Genomic DNA, 13,219 nt, shown 5'->3' on the forward strand with positions numbered 1-13,219 from the left:
CCACAAGCAGTACTGTTTGACCAAAGCATTGTCTGGAGTCAGCCTTTCAGAGTGTGAAATTTTCTGGAATACAGCTTGCTTGAGGATCTGTGAAGATCCTAAGAATGACATCTGTCCCTGATTCTGATTCTCCAGTGTTGGTGTTAGCAAGGTTGGGAAAGTCCCTGGAGTGTATTTCCTGAGAAGCCTCTAGTATTGGAAGGGATCTTCAGTCCTTTCTGTTGCTCTTTGAAACTAAGTGTGTCCCTTGAGAACAGTAGAGACAGGCGGCCCAGGTTCCAGGTTTTGCACAGCCACGTGATCGTTTTATAAGCTCAGACAAGCCCTGCCTACCGGCCCTCAGTGTCCCATCTAGCTGCACAGTGCAGGAGGCGGGGGACCTCAAGGTCCCTTTTTGCTCTTATCAGTCGTTTGTTGTTGTTTATTAGTTGTTTTTACACTTGAGGAAGAGACAGCATCTTTCTTCCTTGATCATCAGGCCAGGCCTCATAATTGGCTTCTGCCATTCTGCAGAGCCTGCAGGGGAGGGCGCAGCTGGCTGATCAAATCCATAAGTGGGTTGTGGAGACCTTAGGTGTAAAACACTCGTGTGTCAGGGAGGAGAGTACCAAGGGGCAGGTGTGGGAGCAAAAAATAGGAAGAAAACTCCCTGACATAGACCTTGGGGCCTTAGGTTCTGAGGTATTGCAGGGGCTCTTGTAAACAGACCGGAAGTAGTCCCATGATCCCCAGCCCACCTCTGATGGGATGTATCACTGAATGGAGAATGGGCACAGAGCGAGTAGCACAGCTTCCCTCCCTCGTGGCCACCCAGCCTAGTACCCTCGCAGGTGACTTTTATTTTAAAGATTTCAGGTGTTGTCAGTGAACACAGTCAAGATCATTTCTGCATTGCAAAGGGTAGGAAAGAAAACTGTCCAAAGCACATTTGTGGTCTTGGAATAGATAGCTATGATGTAGGAGCCTGGTTTGGTTTGGTTTGGTCACTGAGGATTAAAATGAAGCAAAACGAGGAGTTGTTGCCTTCAGCAGGACTTGCTCCTGCGCTACAGTGACGTGTGCATGTCTTCACGTTCCCTCGTGTCGCTGTCCCCGCAGCCCAGGGTAGGCAGTTTTCCTGAGACACAGAAGTAAACAGAAAGCAGCAGCAGGGCAGGCAGCACAGGCACAGGGGCGTGCAGCTCCAGCGCCCACGCTCTCCCCACGCGGCCCCGCCGCCTCTTCTGCAGAGGAGCTGGCACGTGATGGCGAGCATGCCCCCCAGGATCCCAGCAGCTGACCGATGCCTGTGTCTTGCAGAACTGCTGGAACTGTGGCCGCAAAGCCAGTGAAACCTGCAGTGGCTGCAACATCGCACGATACTGCGGCTCTTTCTGCCAGCATAAGGATTGGGAGCGGCATCACCGCCTCTGTGGCCAGAACCTGCACGGCCAGAGTCCCCACAGCCAGAGCCGACCCCTGCTTCCTGGAGGGAGGGGCTCCTCAGCCCGGTCCGCCGACTGCAGCGTCCCCAGTCCAGCCCTGGACAAGACCTCGGCAACCACCTCACGCTCCTCCACACCGGCCTCTGTGACAGCCATCGACACCAACGGACTCTGAGCCCCAGACTCACTTCCCCCGGCAACCTCACAGCACAACAGAACTCCGCACAGAAGGCTGGCATTGTGAAGCAGTGCCAGTTTGCTGTTGGGTCATCATCCAGAAGAGAAGTGGAGGCAGGAAGACTTCAAGCCCCAGCCTGTCCACACACTTGTCCATTTCCCACCTGTGTGCACATGGCCGCTGGCTGGAGCTGCCTCCTCCATAGCTTCCAAGCTTGCTCTCCCAGCTAAAGCTGGCATGGCCAGCCACTTTTCCATGTAGACCACCAGCTCCTCCCTGCCTAGTGAGAGAGCCGACTGTCAGGTGTGCCCAGTCAGGCTGGAGGCAGCTCACGCCTTCACCGTCTCCTGCTCCAACGTCCTTCCACGACAGAGGCCTGGAGACTGATAGCAAGCCGGAAAGGAGGGCGCGCTCTCACCGGGAGTGGCTCCTCTGCCCCTGAACAGTTCCCTGAGCCCATTTCCGCCCTCAGCAGGTGCCACTGATTAGTCCCTGGGGACTTGGGCAGGCAGAAAGCAGCACTCAGGGCACCCTCATCGGCCCTGCCGTTCAGATGTAAGATTTTCAGAAACCATAGGAAGAAGTCACCATTTCAGTAAAAGCACCCATAATAAAAAATAAAACTTCCACCAAGCATCACAGATCATGTTGGACAAGATTTTCCAGCCTGGCTGGCTATTTTAGTTTGGGACCCATTTTTTTTCTCTCTCTCTCTTTTTTGATTTTGCTTATGCAGAAAATAGTTTTCAGCGCATGGATTGGTCTGAGGGAGAATGAGACTCAATTATGGATTGTCTGTTCTCTCTGAGCATGTTGGCCAGACTAGTGCCATCACGTTATCGAATGGATCATCTGTTGCAGATGCAGAAACTCTTGTCACCACTTGGCTCTTTGCACAGTCGTCTTGTTCTGTGTCCTTTTATCTCAGACCGTGCGTGTCCAGATCACTGGGTGGATCTTCCCATGGTCTCTGTTTGGCGCCTCTGAAGCCATAGTTGACCCATAGGATGTGATGTGGTGTGGCTCTGACTTGCCTCACCCGTCAAGGCCTGGTCACTGCTGAGCAACCCTTTTGGACCTGAAAGAATTCTTCAGACTTTGTCATTATATGTCCTATGTCAGTTTATTATTGGGCATACAATCCTGTTTTCCTTCTCTAATTTTGTTGATACCTACCCTCTTTGAGCTAAGAAAAGTTCCCTGAAATGTGACAACCATCTGTGAGAGCCTGACCAATTTTTCTTCCTGTTTTCAGGGAGTTTTCCCAGCTGCTTACCTGATTGTCCAAACATGACACCACCTGTACTCCCTTTAAAATGTTAGGAATTGCCACGCACTTTCTTCCTTGCCATTCAAGTTTTATTGGGAGCCCAAGGACCCTGGCCCTCCCCTTCTCCAACTCCAAGCCTCTAGCACCCTCTTGCACCAAGGAATGAGTTGGTTGGCCCTGCTCCTGCCGACCCTTGAAAGCCCAGCTTTAGACGGCCATTTTCTGCACATTGACCAGAGTGAACTGAAAGCTCCCAGTAAGGTATCAGCATAGGTAGCGTTATCCTTACATGTAGGTATATCTTACTTTAAAAACTAAGTCTCAGGACCTCCCTAGTGGTCCAGTGGCTATGTTTCTGTGCTCCAAATGCAGAGAGCCAGGGTTCTATCCATGGTCAGGGAACTAGATTCCACAAGCTACAACTAAGACCCAGAGTAGCCAAGTAAATAAATAAGTAAAAATGCTAAGTCCTTAATTTACCTTACTCAAGGATTTTCTGTCTTAAACTCAGTATGAAGCACCATTAAAATATCCAGAGTTCTGCTGTGGGAAGTAAGGTATACCCAGAGAAAGAATAACAGAATAGTTGCTTATTGTTCAGCTTTCCTTTAGTTGCCACAGTTGAGGTATCCTGCCTAACAGAGATGAAACCAGAACCCCAGACAGGAGTTGCCTGCATTTCCCTGAGAAGAGATGTCCCTTGAGAGGTGGTCACTGAGCCTACAAATCTGGTGGCAGCAAGAGGGTGTCTCATGGTGTCCACTGGGTCTGACCTCAGCTCCCTTTTTTGTCGGCAAGTTGGATGAACACCTAGGTGTGTCCTGTAAGTCTTCAGTGGCCGAGCCAGGGCAGCTCAGGCTTTCTTGGGTTGGAATAAAGAGCAAAAGCCAACCAAACACTGTTCGTCAGACTCGATGTCAGTCTCTGCAGCTAAGGTTTAGTTTAGTGTGCAGGTAAGTCCTGGCTGACTTCTGTGGACTGTGGATCCAATGACAGCTTAGTTTTCAGAATTTCTGTGATGCTGTTCTAAACTGCTTTGCTCACATGCCACCCAAAGACCAAGCTAAAGATTTCAGCAGTGTTCCACACTGCGATTCAGTTCTCAGGCCTGGTGCTGTATTCATTTTGGTCAGTTTCACATGCCGGTTGCTAGGGCATCTGTCCAGAACTTCCTATTTATATGTAAAGAATCCCTTTCTCCAGCTCCCTCTCTTCTGAAAGTCTCAGCTCTCTGGTTGGAGCTGGGAGGAGAAGGGACAGTCTTGGAATGGGGTGAGGGGACTGGAGGGGCACGGCTGAGTCCAGGTTCCCCACTCGGTTTCCCGTGTCTGCTGATAACCACATTGATGGTGCAGATTCAGGCTCCCCCCTTTCATCTAGTTAGATTTAAAGCATCTTAATGTAATCAGACTGCTTAGAGGACCAACCTTTACAGTGTAAGGGGACAAAGACATGGTGGTGGTACTGAGGTGTTGTCAGCGCTCCTGGGCTCTCCAGTGTTATCCTAGGGATCAAAAGCAAGTGGGACAAGCAGTGGCACATCACTCCTCTGCCCAGTAGGGATGGTTGCAGGAGCCAGAGGAGACTGGAAGTAGCCAGCATGGGAGCTGTTTTAAACGTTCTGAGGGAAGCTTTAGGGCCGGATCCTCAGAGCTTCAGTCATCCTATGGCCCCACTGCCTGCTCCACCCAGTGGTGAAAACAGACTCAGGTTCGTTCCATCTGCTCAGAAATGAGCAGCCCTCCTCCTGAGTGTGAGAGCTTCACCTGGGGGCGTCCTTGCGGCTCTCAGGATGGGGCTCAGTCATGCCACCCTGAGGTCACAGAGCAGATGCACCTTCTCTTGGACAGTGCTGAGTCCTGTGTGTCTCAGTGGATTTTAGTCTGGAAACGAGACCCGTCACCCTGGCCAAGGTCCATGCCTGGCACTGGCTGCTGCGGGCCCTCTGCCGTGTAGATGACTTTTGCACATCTGGGCCAGTGGCTCCACCTGGAGCTCCTCACTTCTTGGTGTCAACGTGAGCATCTTCAGCTTCTAGACAGAAAATCTCCACTCCACTTTGTACAGCCTTGTCCCAGAGTCAGATGGAGCCCCAGTGCTGTCGCCTGCTTGCAAAGGGCAGACCTTGTGGGCCGTTCCAGAAGAGATCTCAGCAAGTGGGCTTGAAGTTTCAACAACAATTAAAATTGTGTGGTCATGAGTTCTTCAGGATGAAAGCATGAATAATGACCACATGGCTGTTTGTCCTGGAAACTGTAGATGAGATTATGGATTGAGTAAATCATTTAGAACTCGTCTTTGAGGCTTTCTTCAGAACTGGTTTCCAGGCTCCCAGGACAATAGACCAAGCCAGCTTTCTTAGATTTTTTTTTTCCTTAAGCAATTTACAGAGAACTGGGTGGTAGCAGTAAGAAAAACCAAATGTAAGAAAAACCAGAGAGAAATGGACTGTTCCAGCATGGGCCAACCAGCCAGCTGTTGGGACTCCGTCCTGGGGTGGGGGTGGGGGTGGGGTACTGGGCAAGCTGTTGAATAGGGCCCTTTCCAACTGAGTGTCTGTAGTTCTTGTGAAACCAAAATGTTGACTACCTGCCTCTTTGCCCACGTGCATTGACATGCTCAATTCCAAAGATGATGGTGCAGGCAACCTTTTCCATCATGAGCCAGGAGAAGGTTGAGGCCTGAGGGCGGCCTTTGCCTCCCCGCTTTGCCTCCATAGCCCCAGAGATGGCGCTTCCCCTGCTCCCCATCTGGTCAGACCCACAACTGCCCAGTGTACACTCATTGATGCTTATACCAAATAGGGCATGTGCGGCTGGCGGCTGGCAGGGACAGCCCCGGGCCTGCGTTGGAGTTGGCAGAGAGAAGCGGCAATAAGCATTAGGCGGATGGCTGAAAGTGCTGTTTGGCTCAGAGGCCTTCAGTCCACTTTCACAGCTTTCCAAGTTCCTGATGAGGCTACAAAAGCTCCATCCACAGAGAAAGCCAATAATGTAAATAAATCCAAAACTGAGCTTCCAAGCGTGGTTTTTTAAGGGGGAAGATGAATGTGAAGCCACCCACAGGATGCGGTAGAGTTGATTTTTTTCTGTGCTTTGTCATTTTACTCTGATAGGAACTTTTGTTACTTAACTCTGTGCATAACTTATTTAATGTACTGTATAAATGAACCAAAACTGTTAAATATGTATTTAGTTTGTTCTACTTCAAGTAGTCAATAAAAAGGCTATATTCCTTTTCTGACTCAAGCTGGAATGGGACTAGGAGGGAAGGTGATGCGTAGACTTGTGTAAGACATCCTGCCGGCAGGCTTCTACGTCGCCTCTGCCTTGTTCCTCGATCTGCTAGGAGGTGGTTCCGGCTGCTGGAACTCTGGGAAGCAAGTGCCAACAACACCCTACAGATGCTCCCAGCTCCGTGTTAGCTCTTCACCAATAAGTGAACCTTTAACGAGGAAAATAACCACAGAAAGTTTGAAGAATAGCGTAGTGGCTCTCTAGGTCCTTTTTCTTTTCCAGTAACTTATTTCCTTAAACATTTTTTAACATACCTGGATTTGGGAATATTCATTTCCTTTTTACACGGATGTTAAATCATAAGTTCACTGTTGCCTTCATGTCTATTTGCTTACTAGTTGTATGATCTCATCAAGGCTGTGTTTTTGCTTGTCTGATTTGGCCACACTACGTGGCTCGCGGAGGATCCGAGTTCTCCTCCCCAGGCTTGAACCCTGGTGCTCATCAGTGAGCATGGAGTCCTAACCCCTAGACTGCCAGAGAGTTCCCTCAAGGCCATGATTTTCCTTAACTCCTCACCTCCTGTAGGGCAGCTGGATTGCTTCAGGTTTTCCCTCACGTACTAAAGTGAACATCTTCCTAAGCATGATTTCCTTCTTTGGGGTAATTTTCCAGTGGGATTTCTGGAACTGGACATTTCTTGGGTCCTTGACTGTGTGTCCAGACTGCCTCCCCTGAAAGCCCACCAGCTTGCTGTGCCTCCAACAGGACCCACGTAGTACTTCGTGTGGCTCTGAGGTAGCCTGGCCAGCTGAGCCGTGACGGTTGCTACAGGCACACCTGTACATGTGAGGTCTTGGGCTGTCCGGTTTCCTGGCCGGAGACCATTTCCCATGGGCCCGACTGGCCCCAGCCTCACTCCTGTCACCTAGATACCCATTTCTGGAAAGTAAGTAGCCCTAGAACCACTGAGCAGCCTTGCCCTGGAGGCTTGTTGGCACCATCAGCTTCACAGGCCCCCGAAACACAAAGGGAGAAGTTGGTTACTAGATCTCAGTGTTGGGAAAAGGATCGCCGTGGCCCTAGAAGGCGAGATGGGGGCTTAACCGTATGATCTTCCATGCAGATGGTGCCAACTGCCAATCTTTCTCAGCAGCTGCCCAGCACTGCCCTCCACCACCCAGCGGATCTCAAGCCTGTGACTGTAAGTTAAAACTGCACTAGTAATTCAGTACAGTAGAGGAAAACTCCTTGAGGGCAAAAGAAATTCCAAGAAGTCAAAAGTTTAAGGGACTGTACAAAATGAAGCAACGACCGAGACCTCTCCGTGAAGCCAGGGCAGTGGCTTTGGCCTCAGTGAGAAGGCAAGCAAGGGAAACTGACCAGAGCCTCTAATGTCTGCTCTCTCCTGGGGCTAAGATCAGATTCTCCTTACTCCAGAGGTCGAAGAATACCTGGACTGAGGAATTAAGATGATTCCAGGTTTGTATTTCCTGGGATCTGGCAGAAGCAAAAATGCAAATCCTCTAGAGAAAAATATTAAAACAGCAATCATATTATTACATATCAACCAAGTGTAAGTTGTCCATGAACTAAAGTTCGTATCTGAGCAAATGAGCCGTTATGAGCAACAGCAGCACTAACAATAAACTGATTTAGCGCTCACCCCAGGTGGTGCTCGTGGTAAAGAAACCACCTGCTAATGTAGGAGATGGAGACGTGGGTTGCATCCCTGGATCGGGAAGATCCCCTGGAGGAGGGCATGGCAACCCACTCCAGTATTCCTGCCTGGAGAATACCATGGACAGAGGAGCCTGGTGGGCTACAGCCTATAGGGTTGCAAAGAGTCGGACATGACTAAAGTGACTTAGCACACACGCACACAACTTGGTTTGACCCAGAGGTGCCCAGGAAAGGACAGCCACCCCAGCAGTGTCTGGACTCTCCAGATACTGTCCAGGGGCAATGTTCCAGGACATCTGTGCTGAGGTCATTCATCAAGCTTGTGAGGCCACCTGTTCAGATATAGGGTATCGAAGGTCACTATGCCACTGCTCTTTATTCTGCTGCATCTAAACAGAATAAATTGGAGTGAGTAGCAAAAGAATTGTTGAGATTGTCACAAATCTTGAAGGAATCTGAAAAGGCTGCTTCTATTATGAATCATGTAAAGCGTTACATTAACATAAAAAGCCTAAGTGACGCTACAGCAAAAAAGGTTTTCTGCCCTCTCAACCAGTTGGATCAACTTGCTTGCAGTAGAGACTGGCTTGAACAATCCTCCCTGGAGCCATCGCTACTGTGATGAGTCTCCCTCCACTGCAGAGAAGGAAGGACCTTGGACAGTTTGCACCTCAGCTCCTTTAGATGAAGCTACTCTTACGGAAGTAAAACCTGTCCTAGGGACTTCCCTAGCGGTCCAGTGTTGAGGAATCTATCTGCCAATGCAAGGGACATGGGTTCCATCCCTGGTTCGGGAAGATTCCTCACACTTCAGTGGAACTAGGCACCTGGACCACAACTACTGAGCTGCAACCCCTGAAGCCTGCACACCACCCTCTGCAGCAAGAGAAGCTGCTGCAGCGAGGAGCCTGCACACCACTAGAGTAGCCCCTGCTCGCTGCAACAAGAGAAAGCCCACGCACAGCAATGAAGACCCAACATAGCCTAAATTTAAAAAAAAAAAAAAAAAAGGAAAGGTCCTGAAGAGCTAGGTAAAGGCCAAGTATTGAAACTGGAAGTTAAGACTGATCCATCAATCATGGGTGGAATGATTGGAGAGAAATATATCTGCAAAAATCAACATTCAGAAGTTGAGCAAAGCACTGCGGATTTTCAAAGTGTCGATTTTTCTGTCAGTGGAAATTCTTTTTTTTGTTTTAATTCTTAATCTTGGAGAAACAATAAAGTGCTTCCTGAACAGAAAAAATATTTTTTTATTTAGACCCCTGGGACTTCAGTTATTATCAGATACAGAATATAAAATAACTATGGAACCTGAAGATACTGCTACTGCTAAGTCACTTCAGTCGTGTCCGACTTTGTGCGACCCCATAGATGGCAACCCACCAGGCTCCCCTGTCCCTGGGATTCTCCAGGCAGGAACACTGGAGTGGGTTGCCATTTCCTTCTCCAATGCATGAAAGTGAAAAGTGAAAGTGAAGTTACTCAGTCGTGTCCAACCCTCAGCCACCCCATGGACTGCAGCCTACCAGGCTTCTCTGCCCATGGGATTTTCCAGGCAAGAGTACTGGAGTGGGGTCCAACTGCCTTCTCCGAACCTCAAGATAGTGCTGGAAAAAAACAGCAGAAAGTAAGAGACTGACTAGGTAGATTTGAAGATAGGGGAATACAATCACTGAAATAAATACTCTGCACTATTGAACAGCAGATTAGATGAATCAAAATGAGTGATGTACGGGTCCTTGACAGAGAGAGACAAGGAGATGGAAAAAAGAGTTGTTCCCCTTTTGGAAGGTAGGTTTCAAGGAAAGAGCCCTTCCAAATTTTACCAAGAATGCAGTCAAGAACCCTACTGACTCAGTATAAAGGGAAATAACTGGCCTGAGACGATCCAGTCTCAGAATGAGCAGACATGCATTAATCTAAACCATCCTGCCCGTCTGTGCTTGTTCCTGATGCTGGAATTTCATGGTAGTGAGTTGGGTGTATCCCCTCCACATCCTCCCTCCCAAGACCGTTAGGGAACCAGCAACAAACCACCCCCACCTTCTCAGGAGCGGCTTCATTGCCTGGTGCCAGGCGCCCCCTTGTGGCTAGAGTCAGATCTGCTGCCTCCCTCCACAAGCCGGCTTCCTGTCCAGGAAGCTGATCCCTACACCCTTCCCCTTCCCGTTCGCATCAGCCTTTTCTGAGGCTGCCTATCTGCCCCATGAATTCAGCTGACTTTCTCTGGGCACCGCCTAGAGAGTTCCAGAAATGAGCAGGACTCGGCACCTTCACCTTCCAAGGACTGAGCTCTGAAAAACCCACATCAGATCCCCCCTCCACCTCGCAATATCCTTCCATGGATCTTCTTGCCTTCTCCTCTGCTATCCTGCAGCCCCAGGGCTTGGCCTTGCTCCCTCGTCAAAGCTGCCACTGCCCTCCAGCCCCAGCCTGGTTTCCGTTACCAGAGAGAGTGGGAGATTTTGCTCAGCTCAGCGATGTTCACACTTGACAGCAAGCAGCTCTCCGTGCCAGGGAGCAGACCCAGCTGTGTGAATCACAGCAGGCACTTGCTTGCTGAGCTTCTGGTTCTTCCCGTGTAAATCGAGGAAGCTAATGGTGCCTTCACCACCAGGCTGTTGTGAGGTGAAATGTGATCAAATGGGAGTCACCCCCAGCTCTTGAAGCTCAAGTCAGTAAAGAATCTGCAATGCAGGAGACCTGGGTTCTATTCCTGGGTTGGAAAGATCCCTTGGAGAAGGAAATGGCAACCCACTCCAGCATTCTTGCCTGGAGAATTCCATGGACAGAGGAGTCCACCAGGCTAGAGTCCATGGAGTCACAAGTTAGACACAACTTAGCCACTACACGACGACCACCACCACCCAGCACAAGGCCTACCACCCAGGAAGCCCAGGCTGCCATCACAACCTGCTCTCTCTGCCAATATGTGACATCCTTGAGGATTCACCTTTGTCCCAGTATCCCTCCTGAAGGCTGATGTCTTCCTCAAATAGTATTCGTTTCAAGGATAACCTTTTTTGGCCACGCCTCGAGGCATGTGAAGAAATCTTAGTTCCTTGACCAGGGATGGAACCTATGCCCCCTGCAGTGGAGGCACAAGTCCTAACCGCTGGACAGCCAGGGAATTCCTTCTTGAAGACCTTTTGTTGTGAGCCATCTGCGTCTGTGTTAAGGGGACTTGGTGTGCATGTTTCTCTCTGAAAGCTGGAGGGGAGTGGAAGCCACCTAGACTGCTGCTGTCTCGCCAGCACCTGGCCTGGCCCCGAGCCAGGCCCCAGGTTTTGATGTGTGCAGGTGAGTCCCCAGCACAGGTGGGAGGAAGGTGAGGAGGCACGTGCAGGGAGTGGGTGAAAGGTGGGTGTGGCAGCTGGCAGGAGGAGCTGGGATCTCTCAGCTTCACTGCTCTGCCGGCTCTTGACCCAGGTGCTGTCACCAGCCTCGGACATTTCACCATCCCTAAAGCAGGGGCTGAGTGGTTGTTGAAATGAGCTGAAGAGCCAACAAGAGTGGGGCACTGAGGGCCAGGAGTGGAAAAGCAGGTCAGACTTGATGGCTTTGACCTGCTGCTAGAAGGCTAAGGAGGCAGTGGACAGGTAGGGGAGGGGGAGGGAACAAAGGCCTCAAGGGGAGTGGCCGAGGTTGCAGACAGCCCAGCTCAGCTGAAGTGTTGTAGGCTGCACATAATGGGCGTGCGTATTGATTGCTAAGAGCCTTGAATGCCAAGTCGACATATCAGACTTGATGCTGAAAGCATTGAAAGGTCTTAGCCAGAAGGGTGTGGTCACCATGGCAATGTCTGAAAACGCCGCCCCCCCCAACCACTGTCTGAGGGAAACCCAGAGAAAAGCCTGCCACAGTTATCTCAACCAGAGATGAAGGTGGTCAAGACCTGGATGAAGGTGGTCGAGACCTGGGGGACCTAGAGGGAGGGCAGGATGGAAGTGAATGTGGCGTTTTGAGAGTTCAGTAGGCACACGAGAAGGCCTGGGGCCCTCCATGCCCCTACAGCCCCAGCTCAGAACTTCATTCTCCCTGTAGCTGGAATTCCCAGCTCCTGTCCAGCTCCACACTTGCGCACAGCACTCCCATCTAGTGACGCCCAGCTCCCCGTTCCCTGAGAGACTGATCATTCGGAGTCCCCCCAACCTGGTCTCCCTGCCCCCCTCCCATCCCTGCTACCCTGGTCTCCCTGCCCTCCTCCCATCCCTGCTACCCTGGTCTACCTGCCCTCCTCCTATCCCTTGCACTCCACTTTCTCCTCCTGCTCCCTTTGTCTGGAACATTCTCCCTGATGTCTACCCCTTACCTCTGTCTGGAGACCCGCACTCATCTTTCACAGCTCTAACCCAACATCACCATTTCTAAGCGGCCTTCTCAGACCCTGCAGGACTGACCCTCCCCTCCCCCTGCAGGACCCTCCCTACTCCAAACGTTCAGCCAGGGAGGAAGGATGCAACCCATTTTTTTTTTTTTTTTTAATAAAAAAGGTGTTAACTTCAGAACTCCATCACAGGGTGAAGCAGGCACCCACTTGAGAGTTGTCAGCCTGAGCTGAAGAATTTCAGCATCCTGGTCCAAAGGCAATGAGAAGATTTTTAGTGTTGAGGGTTTGCTGTTGGTGCTGTTTTCGTGGAGGAAACAGAAGGAATCAGAACCAGGCAGCCAGCCAAATTACTTCCTCCTAGGCGGGCTTCTCTAACAAGATAGACCCTGACCCTCCTCCAGCCACCCAGACCTGAGTGACTCAGGTGCTGGCAGCACTTTCTAGGAACTGCCAGGAGTCCAGGAAGTGTGGTAGCCTGCTGGCCAGGGGCCCACAGAGACCCCTGTGCTGGTTCCTGGCCTGGGCAGCTAGGCCAGTGGGAGCAGCTGTCTGTCCCTGCAAGTCTGAACTCCTACAGGGATCCCCAGAGAGAAACCTCCCACCCTAGGGCATCTATCCTGAGCTGGCACCATCTGAACTGCCTTCCTGGCCGTGCCCCAGTGCCCAGCCATGACTGGCACCAGCAGGGCAGCCAGGTGCCTTGGTGAAGTGGCACTCAGCCCACTGGCCAGCCACCCCCTAAAGCCTACCGTAGCTTCTGCAGGATGCAGTGCTTTCGAGGCCCAGCCACCTCCCTGCCTTGGCCTTGACCTCAGCCCACCTCTGGGCTCCCTTCCGTTCAGTGAGGCAAGCTCTCCTCGCTCTCAGAGCCTCATTGTACATTTCTTCTGCCTAAATGCTCCTGACCCCATACCCTCCAGACGAGGTCAAGAGGCCAGCCTGTGCTCTGGTGCGGCCACGTGCCTCCCTGCTAGAGCCCATGACCTGGGTAGCCCTCTCCCACCCACCTTCATGTCAGTCACCTCCCTCCATGCCCCAAGTCCCTTCCCTCAGGACTGCTTGAAGGAGGTCCACATAGCTGGAGGACTGACTCAT

At 51.0% G+C, this 13,219-nt stretch overlaps 1 protein-coding gene and 1 pseudogene across 2 annotated transcripts in view; both read left to right on the plus strand.

Moving 5' to 3' along the window:
• CBFA2T2 (CBFA2/RUNX1 translocation partner 2) overlaps window positions 1–6,115 on the plus strand; it is a 138,296-nt gene extending 132,181 nt beyond the window's left edge. For both annotated transcript variants that reach the window (XM_018057723.1, XM_018057724.1), the window contains exon 11: window positions 1,300–6,115. In XM_018057723.1, coding sequence (XP_017913212.1) covers window positions 1,300–1,599 — 300 coding nt within the window. In that variant the 3' untranslated portion in view covers window positions 1,600–6,115. The remainder of the gene's footprint in view (window positions 1–1,299) is intronic.
• LOC102172460 lies at window positions 7,219–10,014 on the plus strand (annotated as a pseudogene).

The sequence above is a fragment of the Capra hircus genome, chromosome 13, assembly GCF_001704415.2.
Source record: "Capra hircus breed San Clemente chromosome 13, ASM170441v1, whole genome shotgun sequence".
Classification (NCBI taxonomy): Eukaryota; Metazoa; Chordata; class Mammalia; order Artiodactyla; family Bovidae; genus Capra; species Capra hircus.